General features: G+C 38.0%; 1 protein-coding gene across 4 annotated transcripts in view; it reads left to right on the forward strand.

The window, feature by feature from the left end:
- Window positions 1–19,196, forward strand: part of PCNX1 (pecanex 1) — a 111,510-nt gene that overhangs the window by 50,577 nt on the left and 41,737 nt on the right. For 3 of the 4 annotated variants that reach the window (XM_067557832.1, XM_067557834.1, XM_067557835.1), the window contains 7 exons: window positions 8,098–8,188; window positions 10,694–10,751; window positions 12,994–13,211; window positions 14,121–14,274; window positions 15,179–15,211; window positions 16,091–16,262; window positions 18,374–18,484. In XM_067557832.1, coding sequence (XP_067413933.1) covers window positions 8,098–8,188; window positions 10,694–10,751; window positions 12,994–13,211; window positions 14,121–14,274; window positions 15,179–15,211; window positions 16,091–16,262; window positions 18,374–18,484 — 837 coding nt within the window. The remainder of the gene's footprint in view (window positions 1–8,097; window positions 8,189–10,693; window positions 10,752–12,993; window positions 13,212–14,120; window positions 14,275–15,178; window positions 15,212–16,090; window positions 16,263–18,373; window positions 18,485–19,196) is intronic. The other variant, XM_067557833.1, reaches the window with a different exon arrangement.

The raw sequence follows: 19,196 nt of genomic DNA on the forward strand, positions 1-19,196 counted from the left end.
ATTGTAAGTTGCATTTGTATAAGTCAGAAGCTTAACTCAAATTAAAGAATCTTACGGTTTGTATTTCTGAGATTGTATCCTAATGAAATATTAAGTTATGTGAATGTCATGCTGCTGCTGTTATGAGCGTTTAGTTACGTGATTAGGAAGATATCTTCTCTATGTAACTTCACTGGGCAGTTTGAAAAAATTCTGGACTTTTTCACCCTTTAAGTCAGTCTTCTCTAATTCATTGGGCCATTTTAGTGTCTTTTAGTACATATAGTGTATTTTATCTGAAGGTATCAAAGCACCTTGCAAATATTAACCCTCTCACATATGAGATTGGAAAGATCTTCGAGAAGATCATTTGAACGTTCCTCTTAGCTCACTTCCAAGATCCTTGAAGCCTTCTATAATGTTGTAGTTCTATTTGGTGTCATGTTGCTTGTTTGAATATGTATCATCGCCATTGGAGACTTGCCAGATCACTTCATAATCCTGCCCAATCTTGCCACTTCATGTTGTGTTTTTGCTCCAGGGAGACAGCAAAACATCCTTCTGTTTATTGTATCCTGTGCTAAATGTTCTGTCCACTCTTCTGACTATGAAGTCACTGATGACCATTGCTTCTCTTCTTAAGATGTTGAAGGAACCTCTTTTGGTATCTCCTTGCTTCATACTGCAAGGGACATCCATTAGATATGTCCCCGGTAGTTGTTCCATTCCTGCAGAGACAGGACTTTTGGTTGTTGATTCACTGAGTATCTGAATGATTTGATACTTCTGGCTGGGTTGGATGTCTCCTCGATTGTTCCTCTTTTGGTCACAAATTGCTGGTCTACTCCTTCAGTTGCTAATCTCTCCAGGTTCCTTATCACCCAGCCTTTCTCTTGTGGCATCAGTGTCAATGATTTAAGAATCTGGTTGACAAGAAGTGTTCATTTTCTCGAATGCTGTGTAGAGTTGAAATTTGCACTTCCAAACTAGGTATCTTCTTTACCAGTATGTCCACAACCTTGCACTTCATGAATCCAGGAATCTTATTTCCTTTGCAGAAAGGAAATCATAACACATCCAGAGCAGGACTTAGCAGTTGTTTCCTCATTGTCTTTATCCATAATCTGGTGTAGTCACACCTAAATGGAAGGAACCGCACTCCCTCCTTAACTCTCATGTCCGAAAGAGCTCAACAGGCTGAGTGTCATGTTCTTCAGAAAATCTGTCCTTGCAACCTGGGAGGCTTTTTTATATGAAATATAAGGAGCTAAATTAAATCTAATGTACATCCAACTGACAACTTTAATTTTGAGGAGGGTCTTTTGGTAATTTTAAGTCCTATGTTCTCAGTTTTGTATCCTCTCTCCTCAGTTATATGTTCCTAGCCGCATCCAAGTGCATTGTAATAGATTTGTATTTTGATCAAATCTTTGTCACTCCATCTTTTTTTAGCAATCTAGGTAAATATCTTTTTAAAGAACTGGGATTTTGATAGTGAGAGGTGTAAGACTAGAATCAGGAACTCTTCAGTAAAAGTGCTCAATTCTAATATTGTTAGTCTTCATCTTTAAGTTTTCTGTCTCTAAAATCAGAGCTTGAAAAGTCAGCTTGGAAGTGTCACATAATAAGTTTTCCTAAGTGAGTGCCATCAGCTTATGCAGGATCTAAGCTTTCATGTTTAAAAATAAATTTTAAAAAATTCTGGCCCTTGCATTTGCAAAGAGAACCTTCCAAACTTGAACAGTGTGTAGAAATGCTGTGCAGTCTTAAGTCTGTAAACAGACTCTGCTGTTACTAATGTTGAGTTTTTTCAAGTTATAACCGTGTGAAAACTGGTCTGATTCTTGTCAGCTTTCACTGCTGCTAATCAGAACCCCAGAGGTAACAGGATCAATGTCATCCTGTTGGTGCTTGGGAAATCACTGGAGCTATCCTCATAGGAAGAGGACTCAAAAATGGAGGATGGGGAAAAGAGGTATAATAGAAGATGCTTCCCATTTGGGAACAACCAGAAAGCTGAGGGAAAGGAGTAAGGGACACCTCTACTGTAGCAGCCAGGAAGCTGGGCGAAAAAGGTAATGAATAATGTAGCCATGATTTTAGCAGCCAGTGATGATGGCGCGTGAGGCACTTCACATGTACCAGACACTTCCAAGTTGAATGCAACACCCCAGATGACACATTTGAATGCGGTCCAGGGACAACACCCTGGTGAGAATCCCAGCATCCTTTCCCTTTTCAATAGCTGGAGCCGAAAGTGTGGCTTCTCAACTGGGTATTGATGGATGGATTGTGAGTAGTATCTTCAGTACTTCCATGTGGCCAGTTAGCTTTAGGAATTTAGTCCTCGTTATTAGATGTCTAGTAAAAGTTCCATGTCTGATGCTGTGGGTTGGGGTGTTTGTATAGATACTATTACTTGGAGTGTCAAAGATCTGGGGCAGGGACGGTGGCCAAAATATAGCATAGGCAGTAGAAGACAGTGTGGGGAAGGAAAAGAGAAACCTGCCGAAAATTCGGCATACTTCACCGTGCTGAAGTGTTGGTTTTTGGGGCATGATCTGGCAGCACAGATACTTTTCACCTTGGTTAGTAGACTAAGCCCTAGGGAAAATAGGTGTCAGGTAAATGTTGTGAAGTCCTTGGTCACAAAGGAATGTGAATGTTAATGTTTGAAGAAGTTTAAAAATGAAAAGTGCTAACTTATTTGACCAAGTGCTTGATTTCTAGACCTAGGATGAGATGACTGTAAACCATTCTTGTGAACTTCATCCAGCTGTATCTTTAATTTTAAAAAGTATAATATAGTTGATCTTATAGTTTTAGCACAGGTCTAGGTTTTATTCTAGGTTATGTGTCAGACTTCTGTAACCCTTGGGCAAATCTCTTTATCCTTTCTCCTCATCTGTTAAGAGAGTATGATGACTACCTCTCAGGTTTATTGCAAGGTTTTAGTTTATCAATGTTGTACCAAATTTTGAGATTCTTTGAAAGGTCCAATAGAAGATCACAATTTCCTATATTGTCTCTCAGGCTTACCCGAATTCCTTGACTGTGTGTACATGCTTGAAGTTTGAATCTGAATCAGTTCTCCTACATATATGCAAAATAATAAAACAAATGAATGTGTGGGGCTGGGGAAATTTTTAAGGCACAGATAGCAGTTAGGCATTTACTTTTCATTTGCACCTTTTGGGATAATTCCCTTTTGGTAGTTTGTAAGGTTGCTGTTGATTGTTGGGCTACTGTTTCCACAAATTCTTACCTTACACTTAAAAACCCCACTGTAGAATGCCAAAACCACAATTATATGGACACCCCTCCCCTGCACACAGCTGACAGATAAGGTCAGTGAAGAAAACAAGTCCAGTTAAATTTCCTCTCCATTTAAGAAGCTAATACTTGCTCTTAAGGCTCAATCTTGCACAGTGATGCATGTCCTTAACATCTGTTGACTTCAGTGGGTCTGTCTTGACTAGGATTTAAAGATATGGTGTTAAAAAGCATTATATAACGTGTTCTGATGCATTCTAACGTTGACTTCAACATGTGCTAAGATGGCCAAATTGCTTCATCAAGGTTTTCAGCATCTTGCAGAACTAAACCCTAGGAGGCTAAACAAAGGTAAACTGGTCTTTAGCCAATAGAAAATGTGAAGTTAGTTCTGGAAGTAACTTGTCAGGAGAATACTTCAGAACACTTATCGTTCATAAACTTTCATGCTTAAAACTAAATCTTTCTGGCTTCAGCCATCTAAACTGGTGAATACGTCTTTCTTGCACCTGGCAGCCATTGAAGGCTAGTTCAGACAGTATCCCATTGATCCCCACACTCATTCTAGAGCCACCACTTCTCTGTGCTTGGGCAGGTGGCATTCTCTGATTCTTGTAGCAAATGTACACATTCATCTCTTCCTCTTGCCATCTCAGTTCAAGAATGTATTCTGTACTTAGGTGCTTGAGTACCACTGTATTGGTTATATGCAGGTACTCCCAGGGCTTCTGTAAATAGGTTGACATAACTTAATATTCAGGAAGTATTTTTAATCTGAACACCTTTTTTAAATAGAATTTTCTTAAAATTCACAGCTCTTCCTTTGCATAAAAAGTTACTAATATTTTTGTCAGTCACTGAGCAGTGTGGGCAGATGCCATCTAATGGCCATCCATATTACTGCTTGTATTTTTGTGCTTTCAGGCTAAGTTTGGACGGTCTGCTGTACTGCTGAAATTTGTTGTTTAAATAGTCTCCTTTCTCAAATCACAATTGTTAAAACAATTATAACTTAAAGGATATATTGAGAATCTGAATACTGAAAACTGAGGTAGTCTTTTTTTTATTTACCATCTCTTTATTCTCAGGAGTAAGCAGTATCACTTAAGCTTTGCCTCAAAAAATTGCAACATAATGACTGTTGTGAAATTGTACAGATGTTTTGTACTCAAAATACTTAAATGTGACATGAGGTTTTAAAAAATGTCTTAACTTTTTTTTTCAAAGACTGCTGTGGTAAGAGGAAGGAGAGGGATAAATTCTTATTAGGTAAACATTCAGTTTCAATTCAGTGTCTCCATTATTTAAAAAAAAACAAAACAGAATTAGATATGTGTCTATTGGCACCTTTTGACTAGAACTTGGGAGAGGCACTTGAGGAAGTAGTCACAATCTGGTAATTCCTACACTGCATTGGAAGGATATCAAACGTGAACTGAAAGTCTGTCTACAAGCTTCCACGCTACACTGTCCTAATCCTGGGTTTTCTCAGCATATGGTATAAAGCCAAATGACATCTTAGCAATTCATGAAGACTGCAGTTAGAAAACTCATTTAACTCAGACTGAAATTCTGGAGTATAATAATAGAATCTCTAACAAGATCCAAAGCTTAACTTTTTTTCTCACCAAAACAATCTTGTATTAGTCTTTCCTGCTTTGGGTCACTTAATACCATAATAGAAAATCACTTCCTTTCTTTTTAAAAAAGGACAATTATATTTTATCAAGAAGATGCCAAAATTTGAATTTTAGCCGTGTTTTTTCACATAAGTGAGCTAACTTTCATTAGGAAGGGTATCCATTTTTAGCAAAAGTGTGAAGCATGGCAAATCTTGATAAAAGTGCATACATTTTGTAATTCAAATATAAATAAGAAAACTTCTTACATTTTGATTGTTTTGTCTTTTTGTTGCAGTTATTTGTTCTATTTCTATTTACATGCAATATTTATCCCACCATGAGCTTTAAGTGCTTGAAATATTCTGTATTTGCAGAGCTGGATTTTGATAGATTCAAAAAGGTGTTGGGGTGAAGAAAGTGCATTCATGCGTGTGGCCTACCTATGTTAGAATTGCCATAGCTGTAAACTTTTCTGAAACAATGCTGATGTAATAGTATAATCTTTTAATACAACAAATTTACTTTGATGTCCAGAGTAGACTAGTCCTTAATAGCACATACATTTTATTCAACTAAATGATCTAAACTCAACAGATTAAGAGGACATTTTCGGTGAATAATCAGTTCTGATTGTATTAACAAAATTGACTCTGAGTTCTAAACCAGACAGTTCCCTTAGCAGGCTGTTAGCCCAGTTGTGCAAGAACGTCAAAAATTGAGAGTACCCTAAGTCAGTGGTTCCCAACCTTTTTGGCTCAAGGGTCACAAATATAATTTTTACAATCCTGAAGGGCCACCAGCCTCCGCCAGCAACTCCCTCTTTTCCCCCACTGCAGCTAGAGGGGAAGGAGTTCAGCGAGGAGGATCTCCATCCCCCTGGCTGTAGCAGGGAAACTGTGTGCTCCACCTGGGCCCCTAGGCAGTGGCTCCCTTCTGCAGCCGGGGGGATGGGAGATCAGTGCTCCCCTTCTTCTGACTCCAGCAGGGACCCAGTGCCTAGGGACCCAAGTGGAGTGCTTTGCTATGCTCCTTGCTACAGCCAAGGGGAGGGGAGCGCTGATCTCCCGTCCCTTTGGCTGCATCAAGGAGCTTACACTGGCAACGTCTTCCATCTGGGAACTTAAGCAGTGGCTTCCTTCTGCAGCCAGCGGGAGGGGAGCTCCGGGCCACTCTGAAAGATGCCTGCAGGCTACAGGTTGGGAACCACTGCCCTAAGCTGTTTTACCTGTTTCTTTTAAAGATAATTTGTTCATAGGTTGAAATGTGATTTTTTTTTTTTCATCAGTCATAAATAATACTGTCCTGACCAGAATGAAGCATGTGATTTGATGTTGACGTTCACTTCAACTACTAAAATCTTTCCACTGATGTAATTGTGAAACTTAGTTATATAAATAGGATAAATCCATGGTGGTAGAGGAGATTCCTATATAGTGCATTAGTTAAAATTAAACTTTGCTTCAGTAACACAATCGTTCACTACATTTATGCATTGGAAAACCATGGACACTTAACTGGAGAGTCTAACTGAGGTCTTAAACTTACAAAAAGACAATGACATTTGAAACTTGAATTCAAATATCTATAGTGTCTGCTAACTACTATAATCCATAACAGATATAATTAGATATAATGGACAAACTTTCCTATACCCAAGTTTAGTGCATGTAACGTCTAACATGTATAAAATGTCTTTTTTCCATTTTTGGTCCAATTTACAAATGGTCAGTTGCTATAAGTTTCCTTTTCCCTCACTCCTTTTTACTGTTACAAGTAGCAGTTAAAGTCTACTATAATTCAGTAGGAGCTTTTTTTATTTTTGTGTAGATATTTTTAGCTCTTTGTGCATTTTAAAGCACTTTGCATCAGTTTCACTGTTCTTGCTGGCTGTCAGTTGCATTTCCTATCTCCTCATCTTCATACCCTTCTCTAGAGGGAGCTCAATGTTCTTCCCACTCCTCTCTCCAAAGAAAAGGTCTATGAGAATGTACAAGAGCTGTGTACAGAGAGGAGAAAGGAGAGGGCCTGGTTGTGTAAGGTATGGGTCTTGAGACTGCATACTACAGCTTCTAAATATCAGGGAGCAGAAAAATATTTCTTGTGAAATTAAAAAATGCTAAAGGAGATTACAATGTTGGTGTTGATTTAAAAGCTCTACATAGCTTTAACACTATATACATGAGATATTGCCGTTGGGATAGGCATGTGGAGAGGTGCTATTCTAGAAGAGAGGTAGCTGATAGCAGGACATTTTCCACTGAAAGATTTTAGAATTCATTTTCTATTCTTTGGGCTGAAATATCCTGAATCTGGTCTTTAGGTCAAGCTTCCTGGCTTTTCTGGGGGAGAAGGGTCTAGTAAGGACAAGTATCTTGTGGGTGAGGCAGTTTACTGTTTGGGCTTGATTTTCATATCTATTTTCTTCTATAGTTTTAGATTTAGGAGCAGGCTCTCTTGTTGTTCAAACAGATGTTTGTTTAGCCAATTTAAAAACATCAAATTAATGATGTTCTTTTAGTTCCCAATAACTCCTTCATTCTCCAAACCCTATTAAGTTCTTGATCCTAGATCTCTGCTTGCAGTTCTTTTCTCTTTTTTCCAAAGACAAGCACGGACATGAATATAACAGACAGTACACTTGTGCTCTCTCTAGAATTTTCTTTTCAAGCACAAACCTGGCTTAAAAGCCTCTCAATCTTGCCACCTGTGATATTTCTGCCTTAGTTAAATATCGTGGTTGCTAATGGTGGGTGATTCAGTAGACTGTTGTAACATCCACATGGCTCAAAGCTTAGTGTATTTCTATGAAACCCAACTAAAGCAATTTACCATTTCAAGTAGCTTGTCTACATATTCACTGAAAGGCTACCACTCTATTTCTGTTGGGTTAATTCACTCTTTTCTGTATTTCTGATGCTGTTTCTTATCTGGACAAGTGTAACTGATAAATTAATTAATTGTGATTGTGACTAAAACATGTATCATGAAAATTGACATGAGTGACATCACTTTGGTATTAGAGGAGAATGCTAAGCAATCTAAGCTTTTGCTATCCCTTCCTGATATTCTGTTAATCCATTATGCTAGTCACATGTTATGTGCTGACCTATTTGTTTTGAGATCTACCTTTATAGCAATCCATTAAAATGTTATTTTAGAAATTGGAACTCTAGGACAAAAAGGTATAGAATATTTGATCTCTCTTGATCTTTTTCTTTAATAGGTAAGTTTAGTTCTACACTCTACGAGACGGGAGGCTGTGACATGTCACTTGTGAACTTTGAGCCAGCTGCAAGAAGATCATCCAACATCTGGTGTGTGTGAAGGCCAGCCAAAAGGCTTCTTGTCTTATTTGCAGTACAATTAGAAGAATTTAATAGAAAAGATGGCATTTTAATTTCAGTTAATGAAGACCTTGAAGTATAAAAAATGTGATCCTGTGTCTCCACTGTTATGAAACCTGAACAAGTTTAGCACAAAACATCATTAGGGTGACAAATACCTTGGGAAATTATTGCTATTCTAAGTAATAGTAAATGCGCTCACTCAAAGATTGACAAATACATTTCCAAATAGTCTACAGGAAGCTATTTTTTTTCCTTGGGGAATTTACCTATCATCTGCAGAGTGTATGATAAATAAAATTTAGCCAGTAGGGCTGCAAAATGAACTTCCAGTTGTGAAGAAAATGTAAACTGATAGTGCTGTGTTCTTGAGTCTGTAGATAGTCTGAAACAGTCTAGAGAAGTGTAACATGCTTGAGGTGGAACATTTGGGCTGCAAACATAGCCTGAATAGCAGGCTATGCACTGGGAAGTTTTCCTGGTGCTGGAAAGAGTTCTTCATCCTCCAGAAAGCCACTTAATTGCAGCACAATTGCTCTTGGCCCACTATTCCACCTCAGGGTTGACATAACCTCTGCCATTTATGCCCATGCTGTGTGGGTGGAACAACTGTTGGATCCATATAGCTGTGGATTTAGAGACATCACTCCAAATCCCTGCCATGCAACAGGACGCAGGGATCTCCGGTGAAGCTGAATTTTGACGCAAAGTTGTGTATCCCTTGCATGGGCCTGCCAGATCTTTCCCCTGTGCCTTGTACATTTTAACAGAAGTAATTTTGCTAAGAGGGCCCTGCATAGCTGTAGAGAGAGCAGTGGAATTCACCCCAAGGGTCGTATGAATTGACCTGATCTAATTAAGGGTATTAACTTTCAACCTTCTCATTTCTGTATGTAGTTGTAATTTTGAGAGTTAAAATTTGTCTAACTTTTGAGAGGCTTTAAACATTTCCCTCCTATCTGCCCCAGAATCTCCATACCCTGAATGCATTAGCATAGTGTAGAATAAGTCTTATGATTAGAGTATGCAATTAGCTATGTTGGCCAAAACCTGCCAGAGCAGTGGAATCTCATTAGCTTGAGCTTGCAGTCAACTGCAAATCCCAAAATCCATGTATAGTGTGCCTTGAATAAATTGGCCTTTGGCAAGTTCTTGTAACCATCAGTACAACTTTTACAGCAGGCATTTTTACATGAGTGCTTTGCCATATTTTCCAGTCTAACGTGTATCTTGTCTATGGCTTTTGAGTGTAGGCTTTAAAATTAACTGGAAAAGTCCTGAAGAATGACTTACTCTTTGTTTGTTTAGATTTTTTTTTAAAAACCAAAGACTGCAACTTATTTCACATTTGATTGCTCTTACAATGAGGAGCAAGGTCTGATGGTCAGAAACAACGTATGATGGGGGCAGGTACAAATTAGAAAATATCTGGATAGCCACACTTCTGCTTTCTCTGTAAAATACCTTGTCAGATTTGATAAAATGCAAAATTAAGATGTTTTGTATCTCATGGAGAGGGAATAAAGGAAATGTGTTTAAACTTGGTGTAATTCTAACCTATCATTGCATACTACATTTACATGAAATTAATTGTCTGTGTTCTTGCTATAAATTTAACTTTGCTGCAAGAACCAAGAGCTTGATGTTGCAATCCATTGAAAGCAATCTGGCCTTGTGCCTAATGGTAAATGGGAGTGCAAATGATGAGATAACTGTTTCAACTTCTGACTAGAGATTGAGGGTAATATTTTCAAAAATGCCTATTACATTTTCAAATGTTTTAGTTTTTTAGAAATGACTTTCAATGAACATTAGACTCCTCATGGCTTAGGCATCTTTGTTATATAGTTAGGGTAAAATTTCCAATCAGCAACAATGTGGAGGTTCAGGAGAAATGGAAGAGAGAGTTGGAGATAGGAGCAGAAGTCCACCAGCACCTCTCTTACCTTTATGAACCCAAAGGAGACATACTCAGATTTTCATTAAGGGATGTCAAGTGCTCATCTTATGTGGGCTAACCAGTTTAAAAAAGAATGCGCTGAAACAAGAGAAAATGAGATGATTCCTTCTGTAACAACCACTGATAGCCAATCCAGGGATCTGTGGCAAGCTGTAGTTTTAGGTCCTAAGTAAGAAAATGACGATGGGGTGAGGAAGAAGAGAGCATTTTTATTATTGTGTCTGTAGCAGATACTGTCACATATGAGCCCTTTGCCATTCAATGTGTGAGTAAGATTTGTTGTCACACATCTTGGTTTACATTAAGAGACTTCTTAGAAAGCAAATACTTATATTTGTTTGTTTAAAATATATTAGTGTGAAGTCTGAGAAATTACAAAAATGAATGAAGAGTCCTATGCTAAAAGTTTGGTCTTGTGTTTGAGAAAAATAGAACTTCTGGCATTTTAATAAGCTGGAGTGGCTTGTTGAAGTCAAATGTAATGTTAATCTAAAGTGTTTTCCCTGTTCCTATAGTGACACGGACTCTCATGTATCAAGTTCTACCTCAGTTCGCTTTTATCCACATGATCTAGTAAGTATTTTTTTTTTAATTTGTTTGTATGATAAAGCATTCAAATAGGCTGCACATTTTTAAAGCATTGATCCACCAATACTTTGTTGTACCAGTTTAGAAAAACAACCGTTTTGACTAGGTTCAAGTGGAAAGGAGCTCATGTTCAGTATTGCAGTGCTTCTAGCATTTGCATGTGTATATGCAAGCTAAATTCATCTACAAGCATAACTACATGAGTAACTTACACTTTTTAAAATTGAAGTAAATCAATATGATCTTTAATTTTGTATAATTTGACCCTAAAGCATGTTGAAATTAGGGGTTCTTCTGACAAATATCATAAAACAGACCAAAAGATTGATGTATGTATTCAGGTAGAGCCCTACTTCTGTGCACCTCTAAGATCTATAGGAAACAGCAGTTGTGAATTTCTAGCCTGCAGTCCCCCGAACCAATCCTGACTCTATATCAGGATATATACCCCGCCACTATGATCTAATGCACAAAGCTTAGATCATGTGAAATGACACACTTGAGTCAAGCCAATGGGCCACACCAATTCATTGAACATACAGTACATGCAAAAACTCCAGGAGTTCCCAGTGTTTCTGTGACCCACAAATCACTGATATTACTGCCAGCTCCCAACATACCTGGGTGCTTCCTTCAGAGTGCACTCCCTTCCTACCATTCCCATGCCGTTCAGTCTCCAAATAACCAGAGTTCTGATGACCCACACAACTTATGGTTGAATGTTGAAACTTGTTAAACCACTTATAATAACCAAAAATAGAGGGAGGGTTGAATTTTGATGCAGCACAGAGCAGAGCAAGAAGGGGCTTGTTTCTGCCTGGCCCTGCCTTTTATGGATGATGTGATCTCCACAGCTCAATCCTGACGTCTGTTGGAAGCTCTGTGACTTCCTGTGGGAGCTTCCTTTCAAGGGAGAGCTCCCACTGGTTGATAAGTACTAAATGTGCATGTAGCCCCATCCTCTGTTCCCCTTTCTTATAGCTGTGCAAGCTGAAAGGCATGTTTACTCTTTTTAAAACAAACAATCCAGGAAATTCTGAGAAACCCAAGCCTTATGCAAGAATACAACTTGACACTTTAACCCTCTGGATTTGGCTAGCTGCATGGACCATTATGATGTGACAAATCTTTTGTAGTGACACTGCTTTTAAGGGACACTATCAACTTTAAAAAAAAAAACTAACTGGAAAAAATTCAAGTTTCTGATAGGACTCCATTTTAAATTGTATGTTCTGAATTTTGAAAATTCCTTTAAAAAAAAAAAAATAGGACTACATAAAAGAACTCTGAAACTGACTACACACATAGCTGTTGAATGTGCAAAGTAACCAAAATGAAAAATAGAATCTTTTTATTTTATTTACAATAATCTTAGATGTAACTATGTAGATGTGATTTTTTTTTCAAGTTGACAATGTCAAGCTTTAATTAAATTCCAGCTACAACACAAAATTAAAGTAATTTTTATAACCTCTATAGCATCATAGGTCAAGAATAAATTAGACATCTTTAAAATGTTGCTTGGCCTGGTTGGGCAGGAGGTTTTGTACTACATATTTTTTGTAACACTTCTTCTCACTCTTCAGTCATGTGCATCCTTGGGTATCAATAGTTCTGTGGTGTTACTGTGATTTTTAAGGAAGAACTCTGGCCATGCTTTCCTCTCTCTTCCTTCTCCTGCCATTTAATGTCAATCATGAATAATGCTTGCTAATGAGGGCAGACTTTATTATTTAAAATTTAAATGTATATTAAATATTCTGGGCTTAAGTTTGATCATTGATACATGAATATGTTGCTTTGTTCCACAAAATCAACCATTGAGCATGGGTTTGCATGCAGAATAGCTGATTACATGAGATGTCATGAATAGCCATTTATCAAAATCAGAATTAGTTTCTATCTGTAGCAAGTATTAACTTTTGTTTGCCTCGTTAGTTCACCTCTCTTCAGATCTGGAGTTTCCACCATAAATAGAATAATTAATGTAGCAGACATTTTCATGTTGCAAAAGTAAGGTGGATATTAGAATGTGAAATATCTTTTCTGCCCTCATACCAACACGTGACTGGCACCAGTGGAGGTGCATGCAAAGATAAGTGGAAACTGAGCTAGGAGTAATTAGTAAGTAGTTTTTCAAAATCAAAACCACTTAGTCTTCAAAGGTTTAGTTAGTAGAAAGTGTAATTATAACTTGAAGGTACTCTTAATACTTATTTTCTTTTAGCTTTCTCTTCCTCAGATCAGGTTGAACAGGCTGTTAACCATAGATACAGATCTGCTGGAGCAGCAAGACATTGACCTAAGCCCTGACCTTCAGGACCACATGCAACCACAAGAGGAAGCAGCCCAGAAAGTTAAACAATACTACCGCTTTTGGATCCTACCCAAGCTGTGGATTGGCATTAATTTTGATAGGCTAACTCTCTTGGCTTTGTTTGATAGGTGAGATCCTCATTTATTACCAGATTACAGCTCAAGGGAGCAATGATTAAGAACTGTGAATAATATGCTACGTAATACAAATGGATGTATCGTTGGCAATCCATATAAATTTATCGAGCACTGAAAAAAGAAACAGAACAACAACAACATTTATCATAATATTATGAAGGTTAACTATTTTCTCCTCTAACTCTCCCAATTCCCCCCCCCCCATTATTAACATGGAAAATTCTAAATTATTGTTCTAATATAAGTCACCTTGTATGGAAACAAGACAGTGACTTCTCTTGGAGCTGTTTAAAAACAGAAAGAGAAGGATTGCTGTTGCACACTTGGCTGTAAATCCAGAAAATTGGCTTGGTACAAAATAACTTCAGCTTCAAAACCACTCCAAATGATGGGTACAAACTGAAATAATGCAAGTATGATTCAAGAGGTGAAAGCAATCCCCAAAGGTCCTCTTCTAACAGCTGTTACTTGATGTCGCCTGTTGAAATAAATTGAGCGTGAATCCCTTTTGGACATGTTCAGTGTATTGAAGTTTAAACAGTAATTTTCAATTTTCCTCAGTACGATTCTGTGCAATAATAATTCTGTAAATACCTATTATTTCTGTTACTCATCACTATCCTGTGGTCTGTTTAGTCCGATTTGAGTGGCTTAGTGCCACTGAGTGGGAGAGTAATTTTAACTTCTGCATTACACAGTCCTGTTAAATGCTTACAAATAATGTAGCTAAAGTATTTTTTCTCACCTTCCTTAATGTGATAGATTGCTCCTGAGCATCCTTTATGGAACTCTGAGATTGGCCCATGTTACAGGCCACCATTCTTTTAGCTGAGCATTTAACTACTTTCTGAGGTTATCAAAGCTGTTCCTTAATATAATATAATTTTTTTGCCCCTACAGGAATCGTGAGATCCTTGAAAACGTGTTAGCTGTCATCCTAGCTATTTTAGTTGCTTTCCTGGGTTCTGTACTACTTATAGAGGGCTTTTTCAAGGATATCTGGGTCTTCCAGTTTTGCCTGGTGATAGCCAGTTGTCAGTACTCACTACTCAAGGTATCTTAGTTTTTTATCTTTATTTTTAATTACAGTTTTGAACAATAGAAATAAACTGTTTAGGACTTGTTTAACAAACTTTCTTGTTCAAAGGTGTCTGAAGGTTGAGTACTTGGGCTACCAAGAACTCTGGAAAGAGCTGTATAAAAGTGTCCTATGTAAAACAAATAGCAAATTTTGGCTTCCATTAAAGTTTGGAATAAGGCCACACAAATTCACTTCACTGGAGTAGTCTTGTGTATATTAGTTAAACAGGAACAATAAAAACCTAAACCTCTCTGCCTAGGACATACCACCACAGTTGTGGTAAGGGGAGACTACTGAGCTGACTCCCTACAGCTATAAAAAGGAGAATAATTGGCGGTGTATTCTGTTAGGGCTCTGGACCTCTGGAATTCACTTCCTTCCGGTTTGGTATGGCCTAAGTGAATAAGCCTTACAGACACATGACAAGGGCCCATCCTTTCTCCCTGTCCCCCTTTGAGATGAGTAGATGAGAGTGAGATGAGATTGGTAGAGCTGTGTATTGGTGATGTGGAGATTATGTGGAGATGTCAATTACATTTGTTGATTTGATTAGTCTGTGTATTTTTAAAAGATAGGCAAAGAAGGTCAGAACATAGGATGGACACTTATATTGTAATTTATTATTTAAATAAAGGGGGATTTCCCTCCCAAAATGCACATAGATACTTCTTCTTCTCTATATCCTAGCATTCACCAGATGTCAAATTGCCAGATGGTCATTCCAAAATATAGGGATGCAAAGATAGTGACACCCCTGGAATCTTATCTGTATAATAATCCTGTAATCTCACCTAGAATCAGAGTTGCCACCTGGAATAATGCTCTAAAGATAGCAGACTCCAAAATAATTTTGTTACTCTTTCCACTTTACTTTCAGAGTGTTCAACCAGATTCTTCTTCCCCTCGACATGTAAGTCAATGCGTATGCCATTTCAGTGAGGACTGAATCTCTTTGCCTGAGTCCTTATCATTTGGGGGAGAAATGCCATCTCTGGGACAAGAGGCTTCTGTTATTGTACAGAATTGGGAACTTGAGTATTTAATTCCAATTATGGCTTTCTGTGGGTTGGGCAAGTCACAGCCTCCTTGCTGTAGTTCTTCAATCTCTGAAATTGTGACTATTTAACTCACAGGTTAATTATGAGGACTAGTTATAAAGAACTTCTGAAATTGTTTAAATTGTTACTGTTGAACACTGAGCAGGAAATTTTATTAAGCGTGTATTAGGTTGGTGTGACTGAAATTTATTTACTTGTGACCTACACCAGAGGTGAAAAACTACATCAGTTTTCTTAAGTAAGCTATGTACAGTATTGTAGGTGGTGATTACTTTGTGCTTTTTATTAGCATATCGAACACTCTAGCTTTTTAGCAGTAGCAAAATCTGACGAATAAATACAAAATATTTCTTAGTTTGCGGTAGATGTCCAATAAAAACCTAAAAGATTCTTCAGTTAAGTTTTTACAAAAACATTCGGTGCATAATCAATATCTAAGTAAAGAATGTTGTTTAAAAACCTGATGGAGAATAAGAGCAAATCTGTTCTTGGTTTAGAAAGGCATTGAACATTAGAGCCATATGTGTCCCTTTCTTTTCAGCAATATAAGATACTACATTATAAAAACTCCTCAATGTCTTTAAATCATCTTTGAGAGATGTTGACAAACTATGGGAGAAGGCTTTTAGAGAAAAAGATGGACAAAAATTTGTGGTTATGTGATTATATCATTAGAAATGTGAAGAGAACATTTCTGTTCAGTAATGAAACAAATCTTCTATCATTTTCAGGGTCATAACCGTATCATAGCCTATAGTAGGCCTGTTTATTTCTGTTTATGTTGCGGTCTTATATGGTTGTTGGATTATGGCAGCAGAAACACATCTACAACAAGGTTCAGGTTGTATGGAATGGCTTTCACCAACCCATTGCTGCTGCTATCTGCCAGAGACTTAGTTATAGGTGAGTTACTTTCTGATACGTGAACATCCAATAACCTGGATGTTATAATAACGATGGGTTAGAGTTGGCCATTCCACCACAATGGAAACATTTTAGGCTTTTATTCTCTAAATCTCCGGTCCAGACCTTTGTGTCAGACTGTTGCAGCACTGCATTCTGACTCCACTTCATTCTCCTTTAATTTGAGAGAGCAGCTTTAGGCTTGCTGGTGTCTGTAACAGAGCTTTCAAGTGTGAGAATTTCCTTCTCTCAAACTGCCAGGAATTTAAAATAAGTGTATCACAGTTATTGGCTGTGTGTTTTATTGTTTGTGTTTGTATTGCCGTAGGGTGTAGGAGCCCTAGTCATGTACCAGGACCCCATTGTGCTAAGCGCTGTACAAATGTGGAACAAAAGATCCTCCCTGCCATAAGGAGGCTACAGACAGACTGGGGAGTACAAGTAAACAATGAGACAATATTGGTCAGTATGATGGGCAGTGGTATTTTCTCCAGGCTCTGTCCATCTTGGAGATAGCTTTCAACATACTTTAATTCTGTCTGCTGTCTAAAAATCTACTTCTTGATTTTTTTCTTCCAATATTCTGCTCAGGTAGGCTTGTCTCAACCCCTGCAATTTGTATTTGTGTTGATAATTGTGCTCATAAAACCCAGAGAGCGTGCATCATCCCTAAATTCTTCTCTTCTTCCTGAACAATTAACACTAATTTATTTAAGATAGAGGAAAGTGCCTTCAAAGCAGCTGATGATAATACTGTGGCACTGTTTCACAAAAATTCCTCAAAACTGTACAGTGGTGGCAAACATGAACTGCTAAACAGGAACAAAGAGCACAGAAATGAACCACAAGATCACCAGAATTCATTCATTTCTGAAGAAGTAAGTCCTGTCTGCCAGAGAACGCAGATGCAAGGCGAGACAAACCTCAGGGTTGATTGGCTTCATTGCGCTGTGCTGGCATCAGAGAAATGAGAGCTTAACTTGGACATCTGTTATAATTTGGCCACCAAGTGGAACTTGTGCACCTGCTTCATAGACAGTCTAAATCCACTCCAAATGTCTGTCCGAGAACAGTGCTGCAGTAGTTCAGTACAAGTAGTCTGAACTAAGATGGGAGAGGAGGAGCTTAAGATGTCTCTGTTGTGGTGGAAAAGCATATATAACCTATGTGTAATGTCTAGTTAAATGGTTGACTTCTGTCTTTGGGGGGGAGGAGGACAGGGATAGGGGATAGTATTAAAGAAACTTCCTCCTTCAATTTATAAACTTGTTTTTTGGTTCCAGTGAAGTTCTTTTTACTGTTCAACAAAACTATGGTGGCACAATAAAAGCCAGGGTGAAATTCTGGCCTGTTGAGTTAAATGGGGCCAGAATTTCCCCAGGAGTTCTACAAGTGATCTGATGAAAGGCATGAGAACCTTAATTCTAGTGAATGAGACATTTGCATGTCTTTATACCTAAAGACCCTCTTCTGATTTTTTTCTATGTAAAATTGAAAAGCTTGTGATATAAAAGTCCAGTCATGTTAGATTTCACTAGTGATTTGTAAGAATAAGATTCTGTCATGGATTCCATGACTTCTGGGGCAGGGCTGGAGCAGCTGTCAGCCCCGGCGCCACCACTGAACAGCTCACCAGTGGCCAGCCCCAGGGAAACAGCATGGATTGGGTCAGCCCATTGGGGCTGGAGGAGCTGCGGGACCGGAGCAGCTGCAAGCCCCAGCAGCTCTGTTTGTCTCCCCTACATCAAGGTATTTTTAGTTAAAATGAGGGACAAGTTGCGGGCTTCCATGAATTTTTGTTTATTACCCATGACCTGTCCCTAAAAATACCCATGACAGAATCTTAACCTTAGGGATTAGACTGGGAGTCAGCAAAGATGTGTTTTCCCTCTGAATGTTGGAATGTCCTGACTAATTTAGGCTGGAGATGGAAGTTAAAGTGAAGTCTAATATAATTGGAAACTCTTAGAAGGTACTTACAGTATAGCCATAGCAATGTTGGATTTTATCTTGTTTGACTATATCACAGAGCTTAAAGAAACTATGAGGAATATTGCAGTATATCAGATTTTTTCCATATGCACTTTTTTCACCTATCTTTCTTTCCATAGTGTTTACGCTGTGTTTCCCTATAGTATTCTTCATTGGTCTCCTGCCTCAGGTGAATACATTTGTGATGTACCTCTGTGAACAGCTGGATATTCATGTTTTTGGTGGCAATGGTGAGTGCAGCTTTTATTCAAAGATAGAGGGGAAGTATTAAATAGATCAGGCAACTGCCAACACTTTCCAAATCTAAATTATGTTATTAATCTGAAGTCTATTTATTAACATGATTTCTAGGTCTAGGCTTAAAATACAGAACCTATTGAAGTCAGTGTAAAGAACCTGAACTCAAATTCATGTAGCACAGTTTTGTAACAAAGAACAACTCCTTTTACAGTGCGAGTATAAGTAAAATAGTCCCTCAAGTATGCTTTTACTACAGGAGACATCTGTCACAGAGCTTATCGTTTCAAAAAGTCGCAAAATAACCGACTGGTAGAAAATTCAGTTCTGGGGCTGGGGAGTAGAGGAAAACTATTAATTTCCCTTTAAAAAACTACCAAATGTACATCTAATAAGAGACTAGTACCTAACGGCAGGAGCAGAAAAATCGGCCATTTGCAGAAAAATTATTCCTTCGATTGTTGTATTTGGTACCTAGACACTATGGTAAAAATCAGGTTACAATGCCTAAGATGTAGAACTGCAACATCCTTGCAATTTACAATTTATCAATTGTCAATTTATCAATTTATCAGAGTGCTTGTAGTTCCCACTTCAAGATAGGTGAAAGTGTACCTGTATTCAGAACTCCTTCTTTCCTCTCCATCTCCTTGTTGTCCTCTGTTACTTAGGGATTGCTTACTGCTTCTCCCTCACTTATACGTC

The sequence above is a fragment of the Emydura macquarii genome, unplaced genomic scaffold, assembly GCF_026122565.2.
Source record: "Emydura macquarii macquarii isolate MOO-44397 ecotype Brisbane River unplaced genomic scaffold, CSIRO-AGI_Emac_v2 contig_1876, whole genome shotgun sequence".
NCBI lineage: Eukaryota > Metazoa > Chordata > Testudines > Chelidae > Emydura > Emydura macquarii.